The 21,437-nt window shown below is 43.3% G+C and overlaps 1 protein-coding gene across 1 annotated transcript in view; it reads left to right on the top strand.

Annotated features, from left to right (window-relative positions):
- Positions 1-21,437, top strand: part of LOC108791471 (glyoxal reductase-like) — a 120,817-nt gene that overhangs the window by 54,905 nt on the left and 44,475 nt on the right. The window contains exons 4-6 of the mRNA XM_018561969.1: positions 5,697-5,788; positions 19,178-19,360; positions 20,825-20,884. Of these exons, the coding sequence (XP_018417471.1) occupies positions 5,697-5,788; positions 19,178-19,360; positions 20,825-20,884 (335 nt within the window). The remainder of the gene's footprint in view (positions 1-5,696; positions 5,789-19,177; positions 19,361-20,824; positions 20,885-21,437) is intronic.

The following is a 21,437-nucleotide window of genomic DNA, read 5'->3' as shown; positions in this document are numbered from 1 at the left end:
TCTGGGGGGTCAGTGCAAGCTCAGGAGGGCAATGCGGCCTCTGGGGGTCACTGCAAGCTCAGGTGGGCAGTGGGGCTCTGGGGGTCGGTGGGGATTAGGGGGTCAGTGCAGCTCAGGGGGTCAGTGTGGCCTCTGGGGGTCAGTGCGGGTCACTGCGTCCTCTGCGGGTCGGTGGGGCTCTCACCTGGGATCGGTGTCTTGCTGAGGGCTGCTGGCTCAGTAGATGCAGCTCTCCCCTCCTCTCTCGGCCCCTCCTACTCCCTACGAGGGCCCCGAGAGGCCTCAACGAGCAGCCCTCTTAGATACCTCCTCTGCCTGATCCGGCCAGCCCGGATCGCCTCGGTCATACGAAAGTAATTCGAGCTGGCCAGAAACCGCAGTGTGAGAGAGCGGACACTGGGTCCGCAGGTGATGGGGGCAGGGCAACTCCATCTGTTGGATCTGCTTGGTCGCTCTGCCTGGCTGCTCCAGTGTTAAGAGCGCATAGAGCAGGCCATCGGGCATAGCAGGCCCGGGCCGAACGCAATCAGGATGAGTGCCCGGTATGCCCGATGGCCAGTCCGGCCCTGACTGTATCTGTGTAGCCCCCGTCACCTTTTGTGAGATGGCTACTAGACATTTAGTGATTGCCAGGGCTGTAGTAAGTCTGGCTTGATTATAGTGGCATTTATCTGGTTAATTTCAGGTGTCTAGCATTGACTGTACCCCCCTGGGTAGAGTGTGACTCTGCTACATTGTGGGACAGCCAAAGAGAGGCACTGTAAGTGTATGTGCAGTACAGCAGCCAATCACTGGGTTTCTCTTAACCAGTGATGCATACTGGGATAGGGTACATATACTGGAAGGAATTGCCATGTGCAGAGACTAGTCAGGACCAGCCATGGATTAGCACTGGACTGTGTGCTGTCCAGCCATCCCCCAAGCTAGGCCTGAGGCCTGGACGGTGCGCATGGGCTGTGGTGGGGGAAGTGTTACCATGGGCCTCAGTTACGGAGGAGGCCTGTGTTGTTGCCAGAGGAGGAGAACCAGGAAGATGGATGGCTCCTAAAGGTACTCAGAATTTAGAGGACCTCAGGAGCATGGCTGGTGTCTCTCCTGCCGAGGATTTGTGCTAATCCCTACCCATCTGTTACTTCAGTTACTGTTCACTGTACCACAAGTGGATCTACACTGAGATGATTAAAAGGTATGGTGAGTCTGTTATACCTTGGTTGCCTAGGATCCCTATACCCTCTCTCCCCAGTATGATGTTAATAAAAGTTATTCAGCATTGTACTACTGGAGTAGATCTCAGCTTTGTGGGCACTGGAAGAGGGCGGTTAAATGGTAATGGGGCAGCTGAAGATCAAATCCCCTAGATCAAGGGTAGCAAACCTCGGGCCCTCCAGCTGTGGTGGAACTACAAATCCCATGAGGCATTGCAAGATTCTCACAGCCACAGACATGACTCCCGAAGAGAGATGCATCATGGGATTTGTAGATTCACCACAGCTGGAGGGCCGGAGGTTTGCTACCCCTGCCCTAGATAGACTAGTGATGACCTGGTTATTCCAGCGGCTCCTTAGGGGGTGATCGCTACATCTGCATTGAATAAAATATTTAAAATCAATTAATGAATATATACAGTATATTGATTAATTACACTAGAAAGTGGGAAGTGAAGTCTGAGGTAAAAAAATACATGCCAAAAATTACTTGGGTGTCAAACATATTACTATGCAGTATATGCTATACAGTATATTTTCTTTCAACTGGAGCTTCAAGCATTGTTTTGTCTTGAGAGGGAAATCCCGAGTAGTCAGCAAGGTCACCAAAACCTGTGTCCCCATTGGAAGATTTGCCATCTATTCCTGTTTTGGTGACGACTCAAAGTTTGGGATTTTCCTTCACTTTCACTCTTGGTGATAATGGTCACCAGGACGAATAAAGAGGATTAATCTCCCTAACAAATACACAGATGGCAAAAAAAACTTGATAGGTATTCTAATCCTTCTCCACTCTATCTAAAACAATCTAAAAAAAAAAGTGTTGGTTTTAGTTCTACTTTAAGGCTGACAACGCTTTGCAATTAGCAGTAGCGTTGTCTGCCTGCAGTAAGAGCATCTTTGGTTTGCCATTGGGCTGTCCATCTTATAGACCTGATAGTCAGCCCAATGGATAACTGAAGGGGCTTGCATGGTAGGCTGACAATATTGCTGCTTATTGCAAGGACATAACTTAGTGTTGAAGGAAGTGCTAATAATGGCAGATTATCCAGGTAAGAATCTTTGCAATAGATTAACAAAATCTGTATACAGTGAGGTATATATACCAGATTAGCTTATTTGGAGTGGATAGGTAACACTGGCAGTCTAAAAGACTCCTAATGTCACCTTAATGAGCACCTGTGGATTATAACGTGTGCAAAAAAGGCCTTGGCAGCAAAAGGGTTAAAGGCACTGATTTGAAGGAAATCTGTGTTGGGGGATACAAAATCTACCTAGACCTAGACTAACCTCTACTTGTGAAAATATGAGTTCCCTGGTGACCACACTTGCTTTATGTCTAAAGTTCTTTTTTTATAGTAGAAATAAACTACTACATTCACCAATTCAAATGGCCAGTGTCAAATTATTCCGACCCACACTTATTCAATAAATTGATTTTCTCACTCTTCTTTGCTTGCCAGCCTTATACCAGCCAATATAGCCTGCTTTGCATTACAGTAGGAAAGCAGTAAGTGGGACATGATGTCACTGGCTTTCCCTTAAAGGAGAACTATGAGGCGAGTGCTTTTAATTCACCTCATAGTTCTAGCCGACCTGTGACAATGAGACTGTCACAGGTCGGCTCAGTAGATCGGGAAGTGAGGGAACACATACCGGCGTTCGCTCACTTCTCGATCCTGTCACCACTCTCTGCCTTGACAGGGGAGGGGCTGGATTCCCCCCTCCCCGCTCCGATCCACCAGCGTGACTGGCGGAACGGACGGGGGAGGGGGTGGGTACAGCTGGCTCTGCCTCTAGATAGGCAGAGCCAGCTGTCAGTCACGCAGCTGGGCTGATCCCAGCACAATTGTCGGGATCCGCTTCAGCTGCGGCGTCTCAGTATACTGCGAGCAGTAGCTTGCGGTATACTGCGGCTTCTCAGTATACTGAGCCTAGGGTGATGGGAGGGCGCTTGTTTGTGTCCTCCCGTTAACCCTAAGGAGAACTATGGGGAAAAGCCTTAACCCCATAGTCCTCCTTTTAAATTAGCGCCCCTATCATTAACAGACATGAGCAGCAGAGGCAATGGGCGTGCACGTCAGCTTGCATCTCTTTACAACTGCGCTGTCAATCAAAGGATTCTGTTTGAAGCCTGTGATTCATGGTGTAGTTGAAAGTAGCCGCCGGATTCACATGCTGACTATGGTAAAATAGCAGCGCGGTCATAATCCAAACTATGCACATGCAGATATATACAGGTATATACAGGTAACCATGGGATATCGATGTAGATGTATTTTTATTTCTAAGGTGAACTACCACTTTAATCACTGGAACCTGGGACAAGTATGCTGAAAAGGGGCCCTGACTTTGGTTGTTCCTTGCTTGTTCTGGGTCAGTGACTCACTATTTCCAGGCATTTAAAAAACAAAAAAATATGACACACACTTACAATCTTGTATACGTGCACACTGTTCTGTATTATGTCACCAATACACTTTGTTACTTTACAGGAAGTATATTTTTCTGAAAACGGACAAATTCGATTGTTTGTAATATAAATAAATAAACTACTGAGTCATCTGCAACAAATCCATGTGAGGTTGCCCTGAGGCTGATAAGGATCCAGAGAATAGGCTATTGTGAATTGTTACATTATTTAAAGTAGTTACAAGGTTTAAGGATTATTAAACCCTCACATTTTTTTCCATATTTTTACTGCTAGCAAGCAGTGGATATATGCAAAAACATGAAAAAAAAAGTTTACACAAGGGTTAAAACTAGGGATGCACCGATATATCGGCCGCCGAAACATATCGGCCAAAAATGGCACTTTTGGCATAATGCCGAAAGTGCCATTTTCCTGCCGATACATCGGTCCCTTTTCCCTGCCGATACATCGGCGCATCCCAAGTTTCTTTCCTACTCCGCTGGGCGCTGCTCTGTGTCCCAGCGGGGAGGAGAGAAAGTGTAATAGCCTACCAAGCGCTGCGAGAGGAGAGCGCTGTGAGTGGCCGGCGTCTCTCTTCACACACCACTCAGCATCCTATCACAGATCGGCAGAGCGGTGTGGGGGCGGAGATAGGCCACGCTGTCACAGGAGGCCGAGCTCTACTCCCTACACCGCTCGCTCAGCCTCCTGTGACAGCGTGTCAGAGAGGAGAGCATGGTACAAACACTCAGCGATCAGTGATATAATAATGTACATAATTGAGGGCATGGTATGTTAACGATATCCTCAATCATGAATGAATGGGAGTGATCTACATCCCCTCGTGTTCATTCATAGTTGTAGTTATACTAAACATACCATGTCCTCATGTTATCAATGAACAGGAACACTCATAGAGGATTCATGTTAATTGATAACAGGGGATTCAGAAAAAGAGATTGAGGACTCTGCCAATTTTTTTTATTTCGGTTTCGTTTTGGTTTTAAAATTTCCATTTCAGTGCACCTCCAGTTAAAACTCACCGCTGTCTCTGCCATGCACTCCTGTCTGAAGATCTAAAGATTCTTGGGCGGCCGCAAAGGATCATGGGGCTGGCGCATGCGCAGTGGAGATCTTCGGCCAGGAGAAGAGGAGAGAAACGGTAAGTCAATGCAGCAGCGTGCACCCGCACAGATTCCGTGGGACAGAAGAGACACGATTCAGCGCTTGATCAGAGACCAGACCTAGCATTTTGCAGAGCTTTTTCTGGCCTAGAAAACACCCTAAACAAAATCCTATTAATTTCTATGGCCTTGTTCACATCTGAGAGTTCTGTTGCTTGTAGCAAAACGCCCGTCGCAGGAAAAAAAAGTACACAAGCTTTTTTTTGGCAGATTAAGCGCCTCAATGTAAACTCAATGGACTTCAATTGAAGGAAGGAAGCATAGAATGAATGAAGCTGAAGCAGGGAGATCCTTGCATTGTGGGTCCTCAGGTACTGTTTCATCTCCTGCAAGTAGAACAACAGCAATTACAGTAGTGATATCCCCATGTCTAACTCAGGATTACACAGGGCTAACAGTCAGAGACACAATGCCTTAGATGATCTCTTACTGTAGGTACACAGATGTGAGGTTGTTGGCATAAGAGTACTTAGACATAGGACGTTTACTGCTACATAAGGGGTTAATCTATAAAGGTTCCACCTAGCGTATAGCTGGGAGGATGATGTTTGCACAGCATTAGCACCCATAGATGGCGCTATTGAGTATAGGACTTTCCTATACTTGTTAGTACCCTCTAGGGAAGCTAGTGCCATGCGAATGGCATCGCCAGACGGAACTTTGATTCACTAAGTCCGTTTTTTCCACCTTTTCCATGATGTCACAGATGACAAACAAATTTTAATTTTTTTCTGTGTCTGTTCTTTGAATAATTTTTGTATACTACATATATGGATTGAGAGCTAATACTGCTTTACATGACACATTTGTTTTCTTTTTTTTACAAAATCCAATAAAAAATGATTAAAAATAAACTCACATCATACTTGAAGAGCACTGTTATTCCTTTACCAGGAGTCTGCCGATCGATTGGTGTCAGCAACTTTCTCATCCATCACTTGGAACAGCTGAAAGAAGACTGTGATGTGGTTCCCCACCTCAACCAGGTATGTTACCTAAAAGATGGCCGTGTACTTACATAGATTATGACGGTGAATATCATCGATATTAATAAAATAATCTTATAAATAACAGACAATTAAAGTGAAATGCTGACAATAAAATGTTGGTATTTATGCAATTATCAATGTATGTAGGATTACAAAGTTATGGCTAACATAGAAGATTTTGTTTTCAATCACCATTGTGCATACGTGACTCATTTTTATATCAGATAGAATATCATACTTCTTACAGTAGAATATAAGGATTCTGGGGGTCTCAAAGGAGTTTTGTAGTAATATAAGACATTATTTAAGCTGAGAGTTTGTATGCTGCTGATAGAATCCCAGGATGACCTCATATTATCTTGCATTCATGGGAGTAGGCCTTGTTCTTCATAGTTCCCACATTTCAGCGGAAAACAATGGGTGATTTTTTTTTTATTAGATGATCCTCATGCATAGCCACACGTAATACAAACGAATGTTTTTTTTAATCCAACCCGTGTCTGTTTTTCATGGTTGAGTAGTATGATTATACTACAACATGTATTTTTATGAATGCCTTGGTTTCCAAATTTAAACAATTATAAGCAGTTACTACATAAACTTTACTATGAGGAAAGGAAAGTATTATTAAAACTACAAAAAAAGGATTGTAATATACAGTATTTGTGTTTCATTTTTACAAAAGGAAAGGTCTGGTTATGCATAGTTACATTTGACTTGGCATACAGTATAACCGAAGGTCAAGGCGCAAGAACATTTCCTATGTTGAAAGACAGGAGTTAATACATTTAAACTGAAACTAGATTGGATACGAACATGAACTAATTCCTGTATATCCTCATTGCTGTAAACACTGTTTTTTAAATAAGCGGATAAAGCCCACACTGTTAAAATCCCGAAATGATTAAAGGGATTTCAATATGCTGCTAATAGTTTGAAGCCTGCATTGTCCCGTTGTAGCTTTACTGCTGTTTCAAACAGCGGATTACTCTGTTGGTTAGTACTGATCACTCTTGGCGCATCACATTGACTGTAGCCTGGTCAGTACTTATCAGGGAGTAGTTCGTAGGAACCCAGATGCAGGGGACTTGCCAATACAAATGGTACCTCCACACGAGCAGACCTGGGTAATGCACAGTCTCTCATGTGGTGGTGGCCAGCAGAGGAGCAGTCTGGAACGTTGTAGCTAAATCGATATCCAAAGTCGTAGTCCATGAGAATAGCAGGGGTCAGGGGCTGGCAGCAAGATTCGTGGTCAGGAAGTAGCAAGATACGGTACACAAGAAATATACTATAACTAATACACTAGGCACTACGAAGGCAAGCTGTGCAATAACCAAGCTCAGAATGCTATGTGAGGCTAGCATTTGTACCTGCTGACATCAGAGTGTTGTCATCTCTGGAGGCGGGGTTGTTCCTTAATTGTCAAGCACTGTACCTTTAAGAAGACACACAGTGCATACGTGTGCACTACACTGCAGCTCCACACGGCGGACATCGTAGAGCGGCGTGGAAACATATAGTAACCTTAATTGTACCTAAGCAGTACCCTGAAAAATTACCTTTTCCATGGAATTCCTCTTAAAAAATAGCAGTGTACTTCCTAACATGTGAGGATGCCTAGGCACTCCTGTTCTGCAGCCTAATAGTTGTATATCTGCACTATGCAATCTTCTTAGGCATTTGTGCCTCGGACCGCTCCATGACATTTGGAGTGAGATTTGTCGATGTCACTACTGTTCTCCTGAATGGTTGCTGGAGAGGAAGGTGTACCTGAGGATCTGCCGTACATGAATTGCCATGCTTCAGCCTCATTCATTCTGTGGATCTATGCTTCCTTTGACTCTTTTGCTCCTTCTTTAATATTACCCCAATAATTTTTAGATTGCGAGTCTTCAGGGTGGCAGCTCTGACATAGGGATGCAAAGCTCTGCCTCTACCAAGATGGCACCTTCACACAGAGACAGAGAGTGTTGAACAAGGCGTGGTAAGTCAGCAGTGGGGAAAAGATCATCTGCAGGGAGCATATAGGCTATAATGACAATATATTTTCCCTGTGCTTGCAAGTTTGTGGGCACAGCTTCCACAGTACAGGTCCTCTTAAAGTGTTAGGGTCATGCTAGGCGCTAAGGGTTAGGTTAGTGGTTATGTGTTAGGGGTAAGTTTAAGAGCCAAAATAGATGTAAACCCTAACTGGATGACATTACCATTGCGCGTATCATACATAATTGTCATTTTATTTATCTTTCAGCTTTTTTGCATTTCAGCTATTAGCAGCCACTTCCTGTCTACATTCATGTAATTAATGTCATTACTCATTATGGGTTTCCTGATGTTAACAATGGCAGAACAAACCACTTATAGACTCCATTAGAGGTGCCTGAGATAGGGTAACAAGAGAGCAATTGGTAGACAGGTGCAGAACCTCTAACAGGGCGTACACCATTCAATTTGATCTCTCTGTCCCAGGTGAAGTGTAAATGGCCTTCACTGGTTGACCCCCAAACGCCAAAAACATTTCTATGGCTGGTTTGTGTTAGAAAAACTGTGATAAGCCTGCAATTGTTGCTTATTGATTGATAGGATTAAGATACAAACTCTAGCACCTGCATTAAGTCTGTGTAGTTTAAAGATGCTGCCAACACATAGTAGCTGGTAAAGTAAAGAAACATTATTATCATCATGTACTACCTAATTAGAATTATTTTTATTCATAGCAGAAGTATTCAGAACATATGATTGTGATGCAGTTTCCCGGGGTGAAATACGATGGCTCAGAATGTCTTGTTCCTGTAACTGGTTTCAGTTGGTGAGGGTGCTCTCCGCACACCTTACAGCAATCCCGGCCAGTAAGAACACCATCGTTCTTACTGGCCGGGATTGTAGTAACTTGTAGTAACTACCACGGATGGCACCGTGCAAAGTACGAAATGAAAAAGCAGGTCACCAGCATTAAGATTATTTAAATACATATGTCCTTTTTAATGGACAATTGCGTCACGACAGTCAACAAAGACGACGTTTCGGGGCCGCGCAGGGTCCCTTCTTCAAGGCAGATAGATGTGATAGATGGTCACATCTATCTGCCTTGAAGAAGGGACCCTGCGCGGCCCCGAAACGTCGGCTTTGTTGATTGTCGTGACACAATTGTCCATTAAAAAGGACATATCTATTTAAATAATCTGAGTGCTGGTGACCTGCTTTTTCATTTTGTTCCTGTAACTGGCAACTCATTTGGAAATTCCTCTTGTGTCTTTTTTTTAGGGGCTTTTCTTTGTTATGGTCTTGAAGTATGACGGTTTTCCTGTGTTATACTTTCAAGAGCTTTTTTGGCTGTTGAATACAAACCTTTTCCTCCAATTTGAACTTGGCTCCTCCTGATGACGCAAGCCACTTTAAACTCCTCCCTCCCTCGGAGAGTCCCCACTTTGCTTGAGCAAAAGCCAGCTAATTGTTTTAACACTATTGTCACTAGTAAAGACAGCTTGTACTAAAGAAATGAGGCAGGAAATGACCTGTTTTTCCTATTACTGGGAAAGAAATGTTTGGTGCTGGCTACTCCTGACTCTTTTCCGCATGTTATTATTATGCTTGCAAATTCCTCTCTGCTGTGAGATCATTTGACAACATCATCAAGTTATATTGTGTATGCACTATGTGTGTGCTTCTCAGTATAAATGTAATTTATCAGTATATACTGTAGATATGGTTTGTAAATAAAGAGCGGAATTGCAAGCTTTAATTTATAGAAAATGTAACACACATTTACTGGAATTCGTGTAGAACCTACTTCTTTTGTATTCTAATTTACTTCAGATATGAACCACACAACAGTTACATTATGCAAAATAAATAGTATTCCTAGCAAATGGGTGCATGTTCATGGGTTAGCTAATGCTGAATATTTTGTTACTGCTAAGTGATTAATAAGAGACGTATTATTTGGTCTGGTGTGCCATCTCAATAGAGTTGATTATTGGGGGAGACTGAATGTTACCTGATCATGGAGCTGAAGGACATAGGAGGGAGAGGGGGAGCTCATTAATGACCACTGGAAGAAGGGGCAGAGTAGCAGCTGATTATAGACCAAGACAGAAGAAAGATTTGCCACAATAGCAGATAAACAAGTTCATGGGGGAGCGTGCAGAATGGCAACTATTTGTAAACCAAGGACACACAAGATCCAGATTTGTGGGTTCATCATGGCAGGGAATAGAAGGGAGAAAGGAGCAACATTCATAACACTGAAAGAGGCATAGAAAGGAAGAGTAAGATCTGACCAAGGAGAAAAGCAAGAGGAGGCAGAGCATGAGGCTGATTAAGGATCAGGGAGAGTGAAAAAGACAGAACGTAGATGATCATTGATGGGGGGGGGGGGAAAATTTGTACCAATCAAGGACAGGGACACGTTAAAGAGTGGAGGCACAGGGGAGATGATCATGGATTGATGGAAGAGAGAATAGACAGTGTGATCTTCTCATGGCAAGGGAATACAAGAGTGTGATCTGTTAATTGAATATTGGGAAAATGGGTAAGGTGGGTCTGAGCATTGTTAGGGGGCTGAGAGGAAAATGATTGGATTATGGGAGGAAGGTAGAGTAGGAACTGATCATTGATAGGAGCAGAGTGAGAACTGATTACTACTGAGTAGTGGAGGGGAGAGAAGGACAGCAGTTAATTGTGTTTTTACTGGAGCAGGATGTAGAGGAAGTTCTGGTCATGAAATCAGAGGAGACAGAGAAAAAGCTGATCATAGACTTGAGAGAGGGGTCAAGTATGAACAGTCATTCCTGCCTCCCGGTGGAAGGAATGGAAGATGATAGCCTTTCTCCTGATGTGTGAAGTCTTGCGAAGTTGTGTGCACCAGCCATAAAAACATGTTCCAAACAGCATGAAACAGAAAGGAAAGTATTGTGGAAAATTGGAAGTGCAGAATGCCAGAGACAAAAAGCAGTGATAAGGTGGCAGCCACAGATATGGATGAGAAAACAATGTGAAGAGGATCAGTTTGTAGTGTTGAATGTTGCAAACTGTGGACTGTGGAAAGAGATCAGGGTGGAGTGGGGTTTAAACTTTAAAGTGAGAGGTGACCTGTAAGAAAGCTACCTGAACAGTGACGGAAGAGCTGCTAGAAAATAGCGTACACAATGGGGGATACCTGGCAGAAAAATTAGTTTAGAAGAGGGGGTGTAGAGCAGCCAGAGAATGTAATGTCGGTGTGGGAGCTGTCAGAGAACATATTGTGGCTAGTGGGAGAATACCTACCCGGAAAATGTAGTGTTGATCTGGGTGGGGGAGTTTCAAGAAAAGTGACCTGGACAGTGAGGTGATAACTGGTAAAGAACACAGTGTAGATGGTAGGAGGAGTACTTCAAGAGAAGCTACCTGGACAATGAGGGGAGAACTAGCAGAGAACATTGAGTAGATAGTGGAGGGAGAGATCTCTGAAAACGTAGCGTAGACGGGGAACTGTCAGAGGACCTATTGTAAATGGTAGAGAAGGAGCTGCCAGAGGAGGGGGGCTATAAGAGTACATAGTAAACTGATTAGAAATTCAGCTATGTCACCTTTTAAATGTATTGATTTTGATAACTTATTCACATTCATGTAGGAATATTAATAAAAAGTGTTGTAAATAAACAATTCTGTAATTTATGTTTAGTGTCCCTTTATGAATTCTTGCATTTTTTTAATGAAGAATGTGGTGTTGTTTGCAAGATGGGTGACCAGCGAAATGAGCTACTTTAAACAAAAAACACTTTTGTCACAGAAATGTTGTGACCACCTAAGAAATTAGTGACCACCGAAGAGAAGGAAGATGCTATTTTAGCGCAGGCGTTGTGTTGTGTAAAGCAAAAATATCACCGAGCCGCAAAGGAAGCAGAATGCTTGATCAATAGTAATTTAAACGTTTTGAAGTTGTGCTTGGGCATGAATTCTTGGAATTTCCTTTCTATGCCTGTACCACCCACGTCACATCAATTCGGACGCAAATGTTTGTAAACCAAATTGCACGTACATTTCACAATATAGACAGACCTGTTTAATTTTTGATTTTGGAGGTAGCAGTAATTCAGTTTCTTGTCCTATTTTCAGATGTGTTTACACTCACTGGTTATTTATACAATCTCATGTTTAGTTTAGTCATTTGTATTGACATTGTAGTCTATCATGGGAGCGAGCTTGGAGCGGTGGTTACTTTACAACACACACAGAGACCATGGGGAACAAAAGTAGCCACCCTGCAGAAGGAAGGACAGCGTCAGGCACCAATTCACAGATGATTTGAGAATCTACAGCTGAGTGATAGACAAATAAGTTACATTTCTGTTAATAGTTAAGGTACTTCAAAGTGTTTTTAAGATATAAGTCCTGAGTTTAGTGTCACTTTAAAATCTAATTACAGGGCTTTAAATCCCTTTGTAATTGCCACAACAAATGTGCTGATGTAAGGTGATCTAGTAACAACAGATTTAATGCATCTCAGTGGCTATCAGAGATCAGAGCAATATAGAGTCTGGAAAGATTACAGTAAATGTAAACAAATCTCCAGGTTCAGATGGGTTACATCCACGGGTACTCAATTAACTTAGCCAGGTCATAGCCAGACCACTCTTCCTAAGCATTATGGACACTTTAATGTAATGTATGGTACCAGCTGATTGGCAGAAAGCGAATGTGGTACCAATATACAAAAAGGGGAAATGAAGTACACCTGGTAACTATAGGCCAGTCAGCTTAACATTAGCTTAACATAAAATATTTGAAGGAATAATAAGGGACTATGTGCAGGAATGTGCCTTTGAAAATGGTATAATAAGTAGCAACCAACATGGCTTAATGAAGAACCATTCTTGTCAGACCAATCTATTAACATTTTATGGGGAAGTCAGTATTATTTTGACAGAGGAATACCAGTAGACGTGGTGTATCTGGCCTTTGCTAAAGCATTTGATACAGTACCCCACAAAAGTTTAATTCACAAACTAAGGTCTAGCGGTTTTGATGACATTTTTTGTACATGGGTGGAAAACTAGCAGCAGAAACGGATCCAGAGGGTAGTAATAAATGGTAAATTTTTTAATTATGCAATAGTTGTGAGTGATGTGCCCCAGGGCTAGGTCTTTTGACCGATTCTGTTTATCTTATTCATAAACGACATAAAGATTGGAATAAATAGTTCACTCTATGTGTTTGCGGATGATACCAAACTGGGTAGGGCAGTAAATTCTCAAGAAGATATAAATTCACTTCAACAAGACATAGATAAAATTGAGGCTTGGGTTGCAAGATGGCAAATGCGGTTTAATATTAAAAAAAATGCAAGGTTATGCACATTGGAGCAAAGAATATGCATGCAAACTACTACTTAGGGGGTGCTCCACTGGGACATGTCGGACATGGAGAAAGGCCTGAGGGGTTTTCATAGATCACAGATTAAGCAATAGTATGCAATGCCAAGCAGCGGCCAGCAAAGCAAACAAGATACTATCCTGCATTAAAGACGGATTTTGGCAAGGGATAAAAACATAATCTTAACACTTTATAAATCACTGGTTTGGCCTCACCTTATGTATGTGGTTCAGTTTTGATCACCAACTCTTAGGAAAGATGTCCTCAAACTTGAGAGTGTTCAAGGAAAGGTTACAAAATGAATAAAGGGGATGGAAGGCCTAAGCTATGAAGGTCGCCTCCACAGATTAAACTTGTTCTCCTTAGAAAAGAAGAACTTGGTGGGGCGTGGCCTGGACATGGCGCCGAGTAGTTGCTAAACCGAGGAGCTCTGCAGACCCAGGGATATCTTTTCAGCTGATCAGCATCGTATTCGCCCCATCGCCCCATGAAGCGTACCGGGAAAAAGTCCAAGACACCCCGGGCCCCTGTACGTCAGCAGCAAACCAGGATGGAAGCATATATTTCGCCCCGGGCAGTGGGGCCTAGCACGCGGGAGCGGACCGGGACGCCCGCGTACTTCTCCCCGCCGAGACACTCCCAGACCTCCCTGGCCTCTGACGCATCCGGCAATGGACGGGACGAAGAGGCACCTCTGCTGCAACCGGTCTCCCCAGCTTTCTCTCTACCTGACTCGGAGGCGGAGCGGCCCTCTCCACGTGTGGGGACAACGGCCTCCCAGCTCAACTGCTCGGGCCTTGGCGCAGACCCTGAGCTCCGGTCTATCCTGGCGGCGCTCCCGACCCGCACAGACCTCCAAGGTATGATGGACCAGTTAGCTACCTCGCTTAGATCAGATCTGGTGGAGGTGCGCTCTGGGGTGGAACAGCATGAGAGGAGACTAAAGGTGTTGAAGGACACGTATAGATCTCTGGACAGAAAGGTGGCCCACCTAGAGGCATCCCTGTTACAACAGCAGACCCACCTGGACCAAATGCAGTTACGACTTGAGGACTCTGAGAATCGCAGCCGCCGCAAAACAACCTGCGGTTGCGGGGGATCCCAGAGGCTACAGGGGGCCCTGATCTCAGAGCAGCGGTAACGGCCATCTTTAACTCCCTGCTGGACAGACCCCCGTCTGAACCTATGGAACTGGACCGTGTACACAGGTCTCTGGGCCCTATGGGGACGGAGGCTAACAGACCTAGAGATGTTCTATGTAGAATTCACTTTTTCAATATTAAGGAAGAGATCCTGTGGAGAGCCTGGCGGCAGGGGACGGTGGAGTTTGATGGAGCGGAGGTCTTAATTCTTCCTGACGTGTGTCCCCAGACTTTATATCGTAGAAGGCTCTTGAAACCCCTCACAGACCTGCTGCAAACCAAAGGGATTACCTACCGCTGGGGATTTCCATTCTCGCTTCTGATTGGCAGAGGAGACCGGTTCTTCAGGCTTACGCACCCCCGCCAGGTACCGGAATTAGCTACCTTCTTGGAATGTGAAGACCTGTCACTCCCGGATTGGCTGGAGGTACCTTCCCAGGTTTCGACGATGTCCTCATCCAACAGACCGTCTAGAGCCATGGGGCGTCGCAGAAGTCGTCAAAGATCGGTTGTTCGCCCACCTCAGCGGGCCCGACCCACGGACCCGGAGAGCTAAAGATGATCCCACTTACCTGACGATCCTCCGAACCAGCCGGCTTCCTGGGGACCCCCCGATGTGACTTTCTCCGCACGGTACGGCCTTACCAAGTGGCTAACAGGTATGTCGCCCGAAACATTTGTCTCGGTGATGAGGACTTACTGGCCTTACCTGTCGACAGACTTTCCAGCACCTACCCCGCAGTGGACATATATCTACCTGTGCTCCTGGGTGTCCAGTAAAGCACATTTCTATTCCGGGATGAGGTGGAATCATTCAGTCTAGGAGACCAGTGGGAGATATCGCAGGGCGGGATTGGCGGACCCTGGGCACACACCATGCGGTCGCCTTGTCCCTTCCTTACCTGGGATTTTTATCCTGAACAGACTCCTCACTTTTAAAAAATTATTATTATTTTTTTTTCTCTTAGGTGGGCTTTGTCACACGTCGGCTCAATAGATAGGGAAGTGAGCGAACACATACCGTCGCTCGCTCACTTCTCGATCCTGTCCCTGCAGAGAGCTGTGACTGTCACTCACGGCTCCCTGCATGGATTCCCCCCCTCCCCTGTCCAATCCTCCAGCGCTGACTGGCGGTACGGACGGGGGAGGGGTCAGGTACAGCTGGCTCGCCTCTAGATAGGCAGAGCCAGCTGGCAATCATGCAGCTGGGTGGATCTCAACAGTAATGTCGGGATCCGTCCCGGCTGTGGCGGTCTCAGTATACCGCAAGCTGCAGCTCGCGGTATACTGAGCTTTGGGTCACGGGAGGATGCTAGTTTGTGTCCTTCCGTGACCCTGAGGAGAACTATGGGGGAAAAGCACTGACCCCATAGTTCTCCTTTAAGAAGGGATCTAATTGCAATTCTCAAAGTCATTATTGGGGGTCGCAATATCCGGAATAAAATGTTTACACCAGGAACTATTTTGATAACCCAAGGGCAGGATATAGGCAGTTTAATCTTAGACTGGGGTTTTTTACTTTGAGAGTAGTAAAAATGGGGAATTCGCAACATAGGTTGAACTCGATGGACCTGTGTCTTTATTCAACCTTACCTACTATGTTACTATACATAATTTGGCTCTCCAGCATCTTAAATAGACTTAAATATTTTGATGCCTGAACCATTTTATGATAGACCAGTCTGGCCAGTTACATCAAATGTTTATGGCTAGCTTCAGCTCCCATGTTATCACTATGATGTATTGTGTTTTCTATATCAGGAATGTAAGCAAGAACAAGAGTTCCCATTCTCAGCCTTCATTTTCACCCCGGCCATAACTGATAAAACATCTCACATTGTGGGGGGTAGATTTATTATTATGGTTTGTTCTATAGGAGAACAACAGGCATAACTGGTGAAAAAATGTTATGAGATCATGTAAACAACGATACAATGCATTCTATATATGTAGTAATAGTATTTCCATTGTTGTTATCACAGGGGGAACACATTGTGCTGCAGTGAATATATTTTTCCTACTTAGTACTGTGAGTTTCCTCTCTGTGGGAACTCTCTCTATTTTCCCATCTCCTTTCTCTTTCTCCCTCGTTTTTGTTTCCTCCCCCATCCACTCAGTTTCCTCGCTTTTTCCTCGCTTGTCACCTTTCTCTCTTGGTTTGTGCAAGCTTCTCTTGCCGTTGTGCTCTCCCTTGGCTGGGTTTGGGGACAAACTGTTCTTTAGTTTAGTTTTTTGTTGCTCGCGGGTAGATGGACAGGACTTTTCAGTTTGGGAATGAAGTGGCTTCTACAAAGGACAAAGGACGTCAGGAGAGCTTGTGAATGGAGAGAGTCCCTTAACCTCCTTTTTGCAAGACTGTGCAGTGAATTGATAATGTGTCTGTGGGTGTCCTATGATGGGGTCTAGGCTCTCTGCATTTTACTGCTGCATGCGTTCTTTAATACATTTTATTAATTTTTTTAAAGAGATCTTTATTTCTTAATAATAATGATCCTAAGCTGCTACATCAACAGAAATGGGAGGCCACCATAAAAGTGCAATGCAAGAACTTTTATTGCTAATGAAGGACCAATAAATCTGAAATGCTTTTTATGTTTATCTAAAAGGTATACTAAAGCCATACTCAAAATGACTGGGCCATATAAACATTTTGAAACTTGAATCCCAAGCTTATGATTGTGTGCACACTCATTCATCATTGAATCTCATTTTCTGCTCATGCCTTTTATATTCAAGCAGTGAATTGTTTGCACTATTATTGGTAATTTAGATCTTAAATGACTTAATTTGGAAGATTATGTAGAATATGTATAATTACCAATTACAAACATTGTAATTTTGTTAATATCTGTATGTATTTTGAGATCTTTGACATTTTATCTATTTTTCCTGTGAAGATAAGTGCAAAAAAACTACTGTTTGTGTTTATTGGCTATTTTAGACTTAAAGAGGCTTAACAAAAGCAGACAGCACTTCCACAGCATTACTCACAGGAAATCAGCTCTTTATAGGCAAATGCCATTGATCTCACTAAATAAACCTTTAAATTAAAGGTGAACTCCAAGCAAAATTGAAAATAACCTTGAACTCTATACAGAGACTCAGCCTACCTGTCTTATAGTTTGGTTTTTCATCAACATTGCTGTAGTGCACTAGACTACCCCACTTTTGGGGTTCTTATGATCTGAGAATCCTGCTTAGGATGTAGGAGAGCAATCCAAGACACACCCACTGCAGGTTCCCTGCTGTCTCTCACATATAAAGAGCAAAGTGACAGTGCTAAAACGTTTTTTATAGCCACCCATCAAAGATCTTCAGAAGTTTGAATCTGTTGATTTAGGAAGCAGAGAGAAAGTTACACAGCACAGGTTTTAGGAAGTATATCCCCAGTAAGGTTCTCTCTGGATTCTTACAGCACTGAAATACAGAAAATGCAAGTTAAGTTAGTTTGAGTAAACTTTCTGACTTTAGCACATTTGCATTGTTTATTGAATAGCATAAATAGCTCACTGTTATTTTTTTTTATTTACATGGAATTTTATTTGTTTAAGCTCTTAAAGACATGCCTTTTAGTATTTTTATTTTTAAAGCCCAATTTTGGATTTTTAGTGAAATTCAGCTACATACATTTCAGGTCCTTTAAAACAAGTTAATTTTCCTTATGAAGCAGCCACAGTCTGCAAAGTAGGCAACATTCATGCTCCTTGCTGATTGGAGAGTTCTAGCTCAGATTTAGCAAAGGGTGTGTGACATCTGCAGAGAGACCACTGCTTCCACACAGAAGCAAGGATCCTTCTCTGCAACATGTTGGTAGGGGATAGGTTTTACTACTGAGGCTGTGGCTGCTTTACAAAAAAAGACTTTGCATACCATTTTGTTTTTTTGCACCTAAAATGTATTTAGCCAATTTATACTGACAGTTCAGTTTGACTTTAAAGACAATTTTTAAAATAAAATTAACCTTTGCGTGGGGCTACCCCCACACTTCCAGGGTTACATGCTCATTTGTCTCTAGAGATCAGAATAAAGAAGATATACTCACCTGATCCTCGGTTCTTCGGAGGTCAGCACTCTCCTTTTTCCCTCTCCAGCTATGGTTTGTCCCTCGTCATCCTCAGATCTAATGGAAGTCAATGGACTTGCATTAGACATAACGACGTCAGTGGTGCTCTTGCTCCCCTAGACCAAATCGAGCAGTTACTCTTTGCAGCCCAAGGGTAGCCCCACTGCAATGGTTAGTATTTCAAAATCCTCTTTAAGGGCTTGTTCACACCAAGTGCGGAGCAGATGCAGAGCACTTACAGAACGCATCAAAAAGGCATCCAGTGTATTCCAATGGTATTTTGGGCTCTAGTTCACACCAGGGCGTTCAGTTCCAGAGCAGAGCATGGGCTTGTTCACACCAAATGCAGACCAGATCTGCATGAGTCTCTGCACATGCAGTGCAGTGTTTTTTTGCCGCGTTCCGGGCCGTTTTTGTAAAAAAGAAAAAAGAAAATTTAGCTTAAAATGGGCTTTCAGTGCATTCAAGAGCGTTTGCATCCGTTTTTGTTATGTTTGCATGCGTTCCAGAGCATCCCAGAGCAGGAAAAATAGGGCTTGCTGCAGTTTTTTTACATGCTCTGTTACTGAACGCTGCGGTGTGAACTAGAGGCCAAAATACCATTGGGATACATTGTACGCAGTTTTGATCCGTTCTTCACCTGCTCTGCGCTTGGTGTGAACTATCCCTAACAGTTGCTCCCGGTTTTCTGCCTGATCATTTTGGATTGTTTCCTTTTGTAGCCAAGCACTATGTTTGAACTGTGTGTAAACTACAAATTTGCATGAGAGAGTAAATTCTATTCTATTCTTCTAATTATCTATTGACAACCTTTTTGGGTCTCAACAGGTAGAATACCATCCTTTCCAGAGGCCACACGAGTTGGTGGATTATTGTAAGAAAAATAATATTGTATTTGGAGGCTACTGTCCTTTGGCCAAGGGGCAAGCCTTGACACATCCAATTGTCTTGCAACTCTCAAAGCAGTATGGAAAAACACCAGCTCAGATCTGTATACGTTGGAGCATTCAGGTACAATATTAGCAATAACATTGACCCTTATAACTTATAATATACCAAATCCTGAAACTGCTATCAGGTTTTTTTTTGTCATCTGTGTCTCATTAGGGAGACTTCCTTGCACTTCTTGTTGTACGCTCAATAAGAAGTGGGAGGATGTATTTTCAATGTGAAGAAAATTCCCCTATTAGACAGTTGTCATGGGAACAAGTGTCCCCATTGGAAGATTTCTGTTTTGGTGGCAACTCAACATCTTGGATTTACCATAATTTTCATTCACTGTAACTCTGGTGATCAGGACAGTTAGACAGAGCAAATCTCCATAACAGGTTCAATCCTCTCACCATACTATCCAAGCCTAACAAAAAGTTTTGCCTTTAAAAATGTCAGTAATTACATTTGGTATCTCTTCCACCCCACTACTCAACATCCTCCTACCTACAAGAGTGATTTTATCTTCCTCCTCCTTTCCAACCACTCTGTGTATGCTCAGAGAAGATGTCCTACTGGTTTCCCAGCATAACCAGACACTAGGAGTTGTCTATCCCGGACCCTGCTATATGATTGAGGTACACCTCTTTCCTCATACAGTTTCAAACTCTGAAAAGTATCTGTAGCCAAAACGTTTTCTTTTTAAGTGTTGGAATGAGTAGGGAATAACTAAAACACTTGTGCCTGTGTTGCGTTGGATGTTTTCTTCCCGCTCTCCCTGAGACACAGCAGGAAGTGAGATGAAATCTCTCCAAACTAAGTTTGGGCATAGAAGTTCGGCCATTTAACCAGTGAGGGGCAGAGAGAAAATCACTAAATTCCCCCATCCATGCTAATACCTTGGATGGGTAAATCTCCATTGTAATCAGACAGCCGCATCTCCTGATGCTGCTGCTAATCAGTGACTGCATCTGATATGATGCAGTCACTGTTCGGCTGATAATTTCTATCCAACTCAGTCAATTTTAAATCCTCTTTAGGAATCCTCTTTAGATAGCTATGCTGTTCCAGGGAAAAAGGGAAAATTTTGTATTTCTCATAAATTCACACGTGTTGCTTGCAGGGCAACCCACAGCTCAAATTTTGGCCAATTCAGCAGGAATCAGCTCAAAATTAGCCAGCTTAAGATAAAGTTCCTTTTTATACAGTTGTACTGTTATGGTGAAAATTATGATATTTTGTATTAGTTATCATTTTCTGTCCTTGTGCCAATAGTCACTAAGAGAAGTGAAAAGGGAGAATCTCCCTAGCATGGGCAGAGAGAGCAATGAGAACCTTGCAAGGGTTCTGACTGTTCTCTGATGTATCCAAAACGTAAAAAATGTCTATAGATGCACTTCAATATTAGTTGGGCAGATGACATCACATTCATTAAAAACTGTAGCTAATACATGCTATCCTACTCTATGTTCTGTTGCTTAAAGTTACTTAACAGTAGAGCAAGTCTACCTGTATTGTAACAGTATTTGTTTCTGATCTCCTCAGAATGGCATTATCACTATCCCAAAATCTACGAAAGAAAGCCGAATCCAAGAGAACTGTCAGGTAAGCCTCTCTGGTCATTGTACTACTGTAATAAGTTTGAAAGAGTTGAGCAGTAGGTAGGAACTTGTCATTGTTTATAGTAGAACATGGCTCAAAGTTTTGCAATGTATTTGTCTTGTGGAAACTTAAGCTACCTATAGCTCAAATTTCAGTAGATTCAGTAGGAATCGGCTGAAGTTTTACCCATGGGTGGCCATACCGGTACTACCCGATTCGCTCGAAAATGATTTTTCAACCAGCGTTTGATGAAGTTAACAGATAACAGTGGCCTTGTGTGTGAAAGTGTTAGCAAAAAGAATTGTTTGTAGTTAATTAAAGTATACATCTGTCCTTTACTCAGATGCTTTCTTAACCCCTTAACGACCAGCGACGTCAGTGGAATCGGGGCTGTTTAACTCTGTTTAGACCTGTAAACTTGCTCAGCTGCCTGCCAGATCGCTTCTATGGGCCCGGAGAAGGGGTCCCCCCTCTGCCCGACATCCCCGCCGGGTTTCCCGGACTCTGTTGCCCCTCCTACGGGCCCAGGACCAGCTTGTTTGGTGTCGGCGGGAAG

Source organism: Nanorana parkeri, unplaced genomic scaffold (assembly GCF_000935625.1).
Source record: "Nanorana parkeri isolate BGI_ZX_2015 unplaced genomic scaffold, ASM93562v1 scaffold553, whole genome shotgun sequence".
NCBI lineage: Eukaryota > Metazoa > Chordata > Amphibia > Anura > Dicroglossidae > Nanorana > Nanorana parkeri.
Note: the sequence above shows the minus strand (reverse complement) of the source record. Positions and strands in the feature narration are given on the sequence as shown.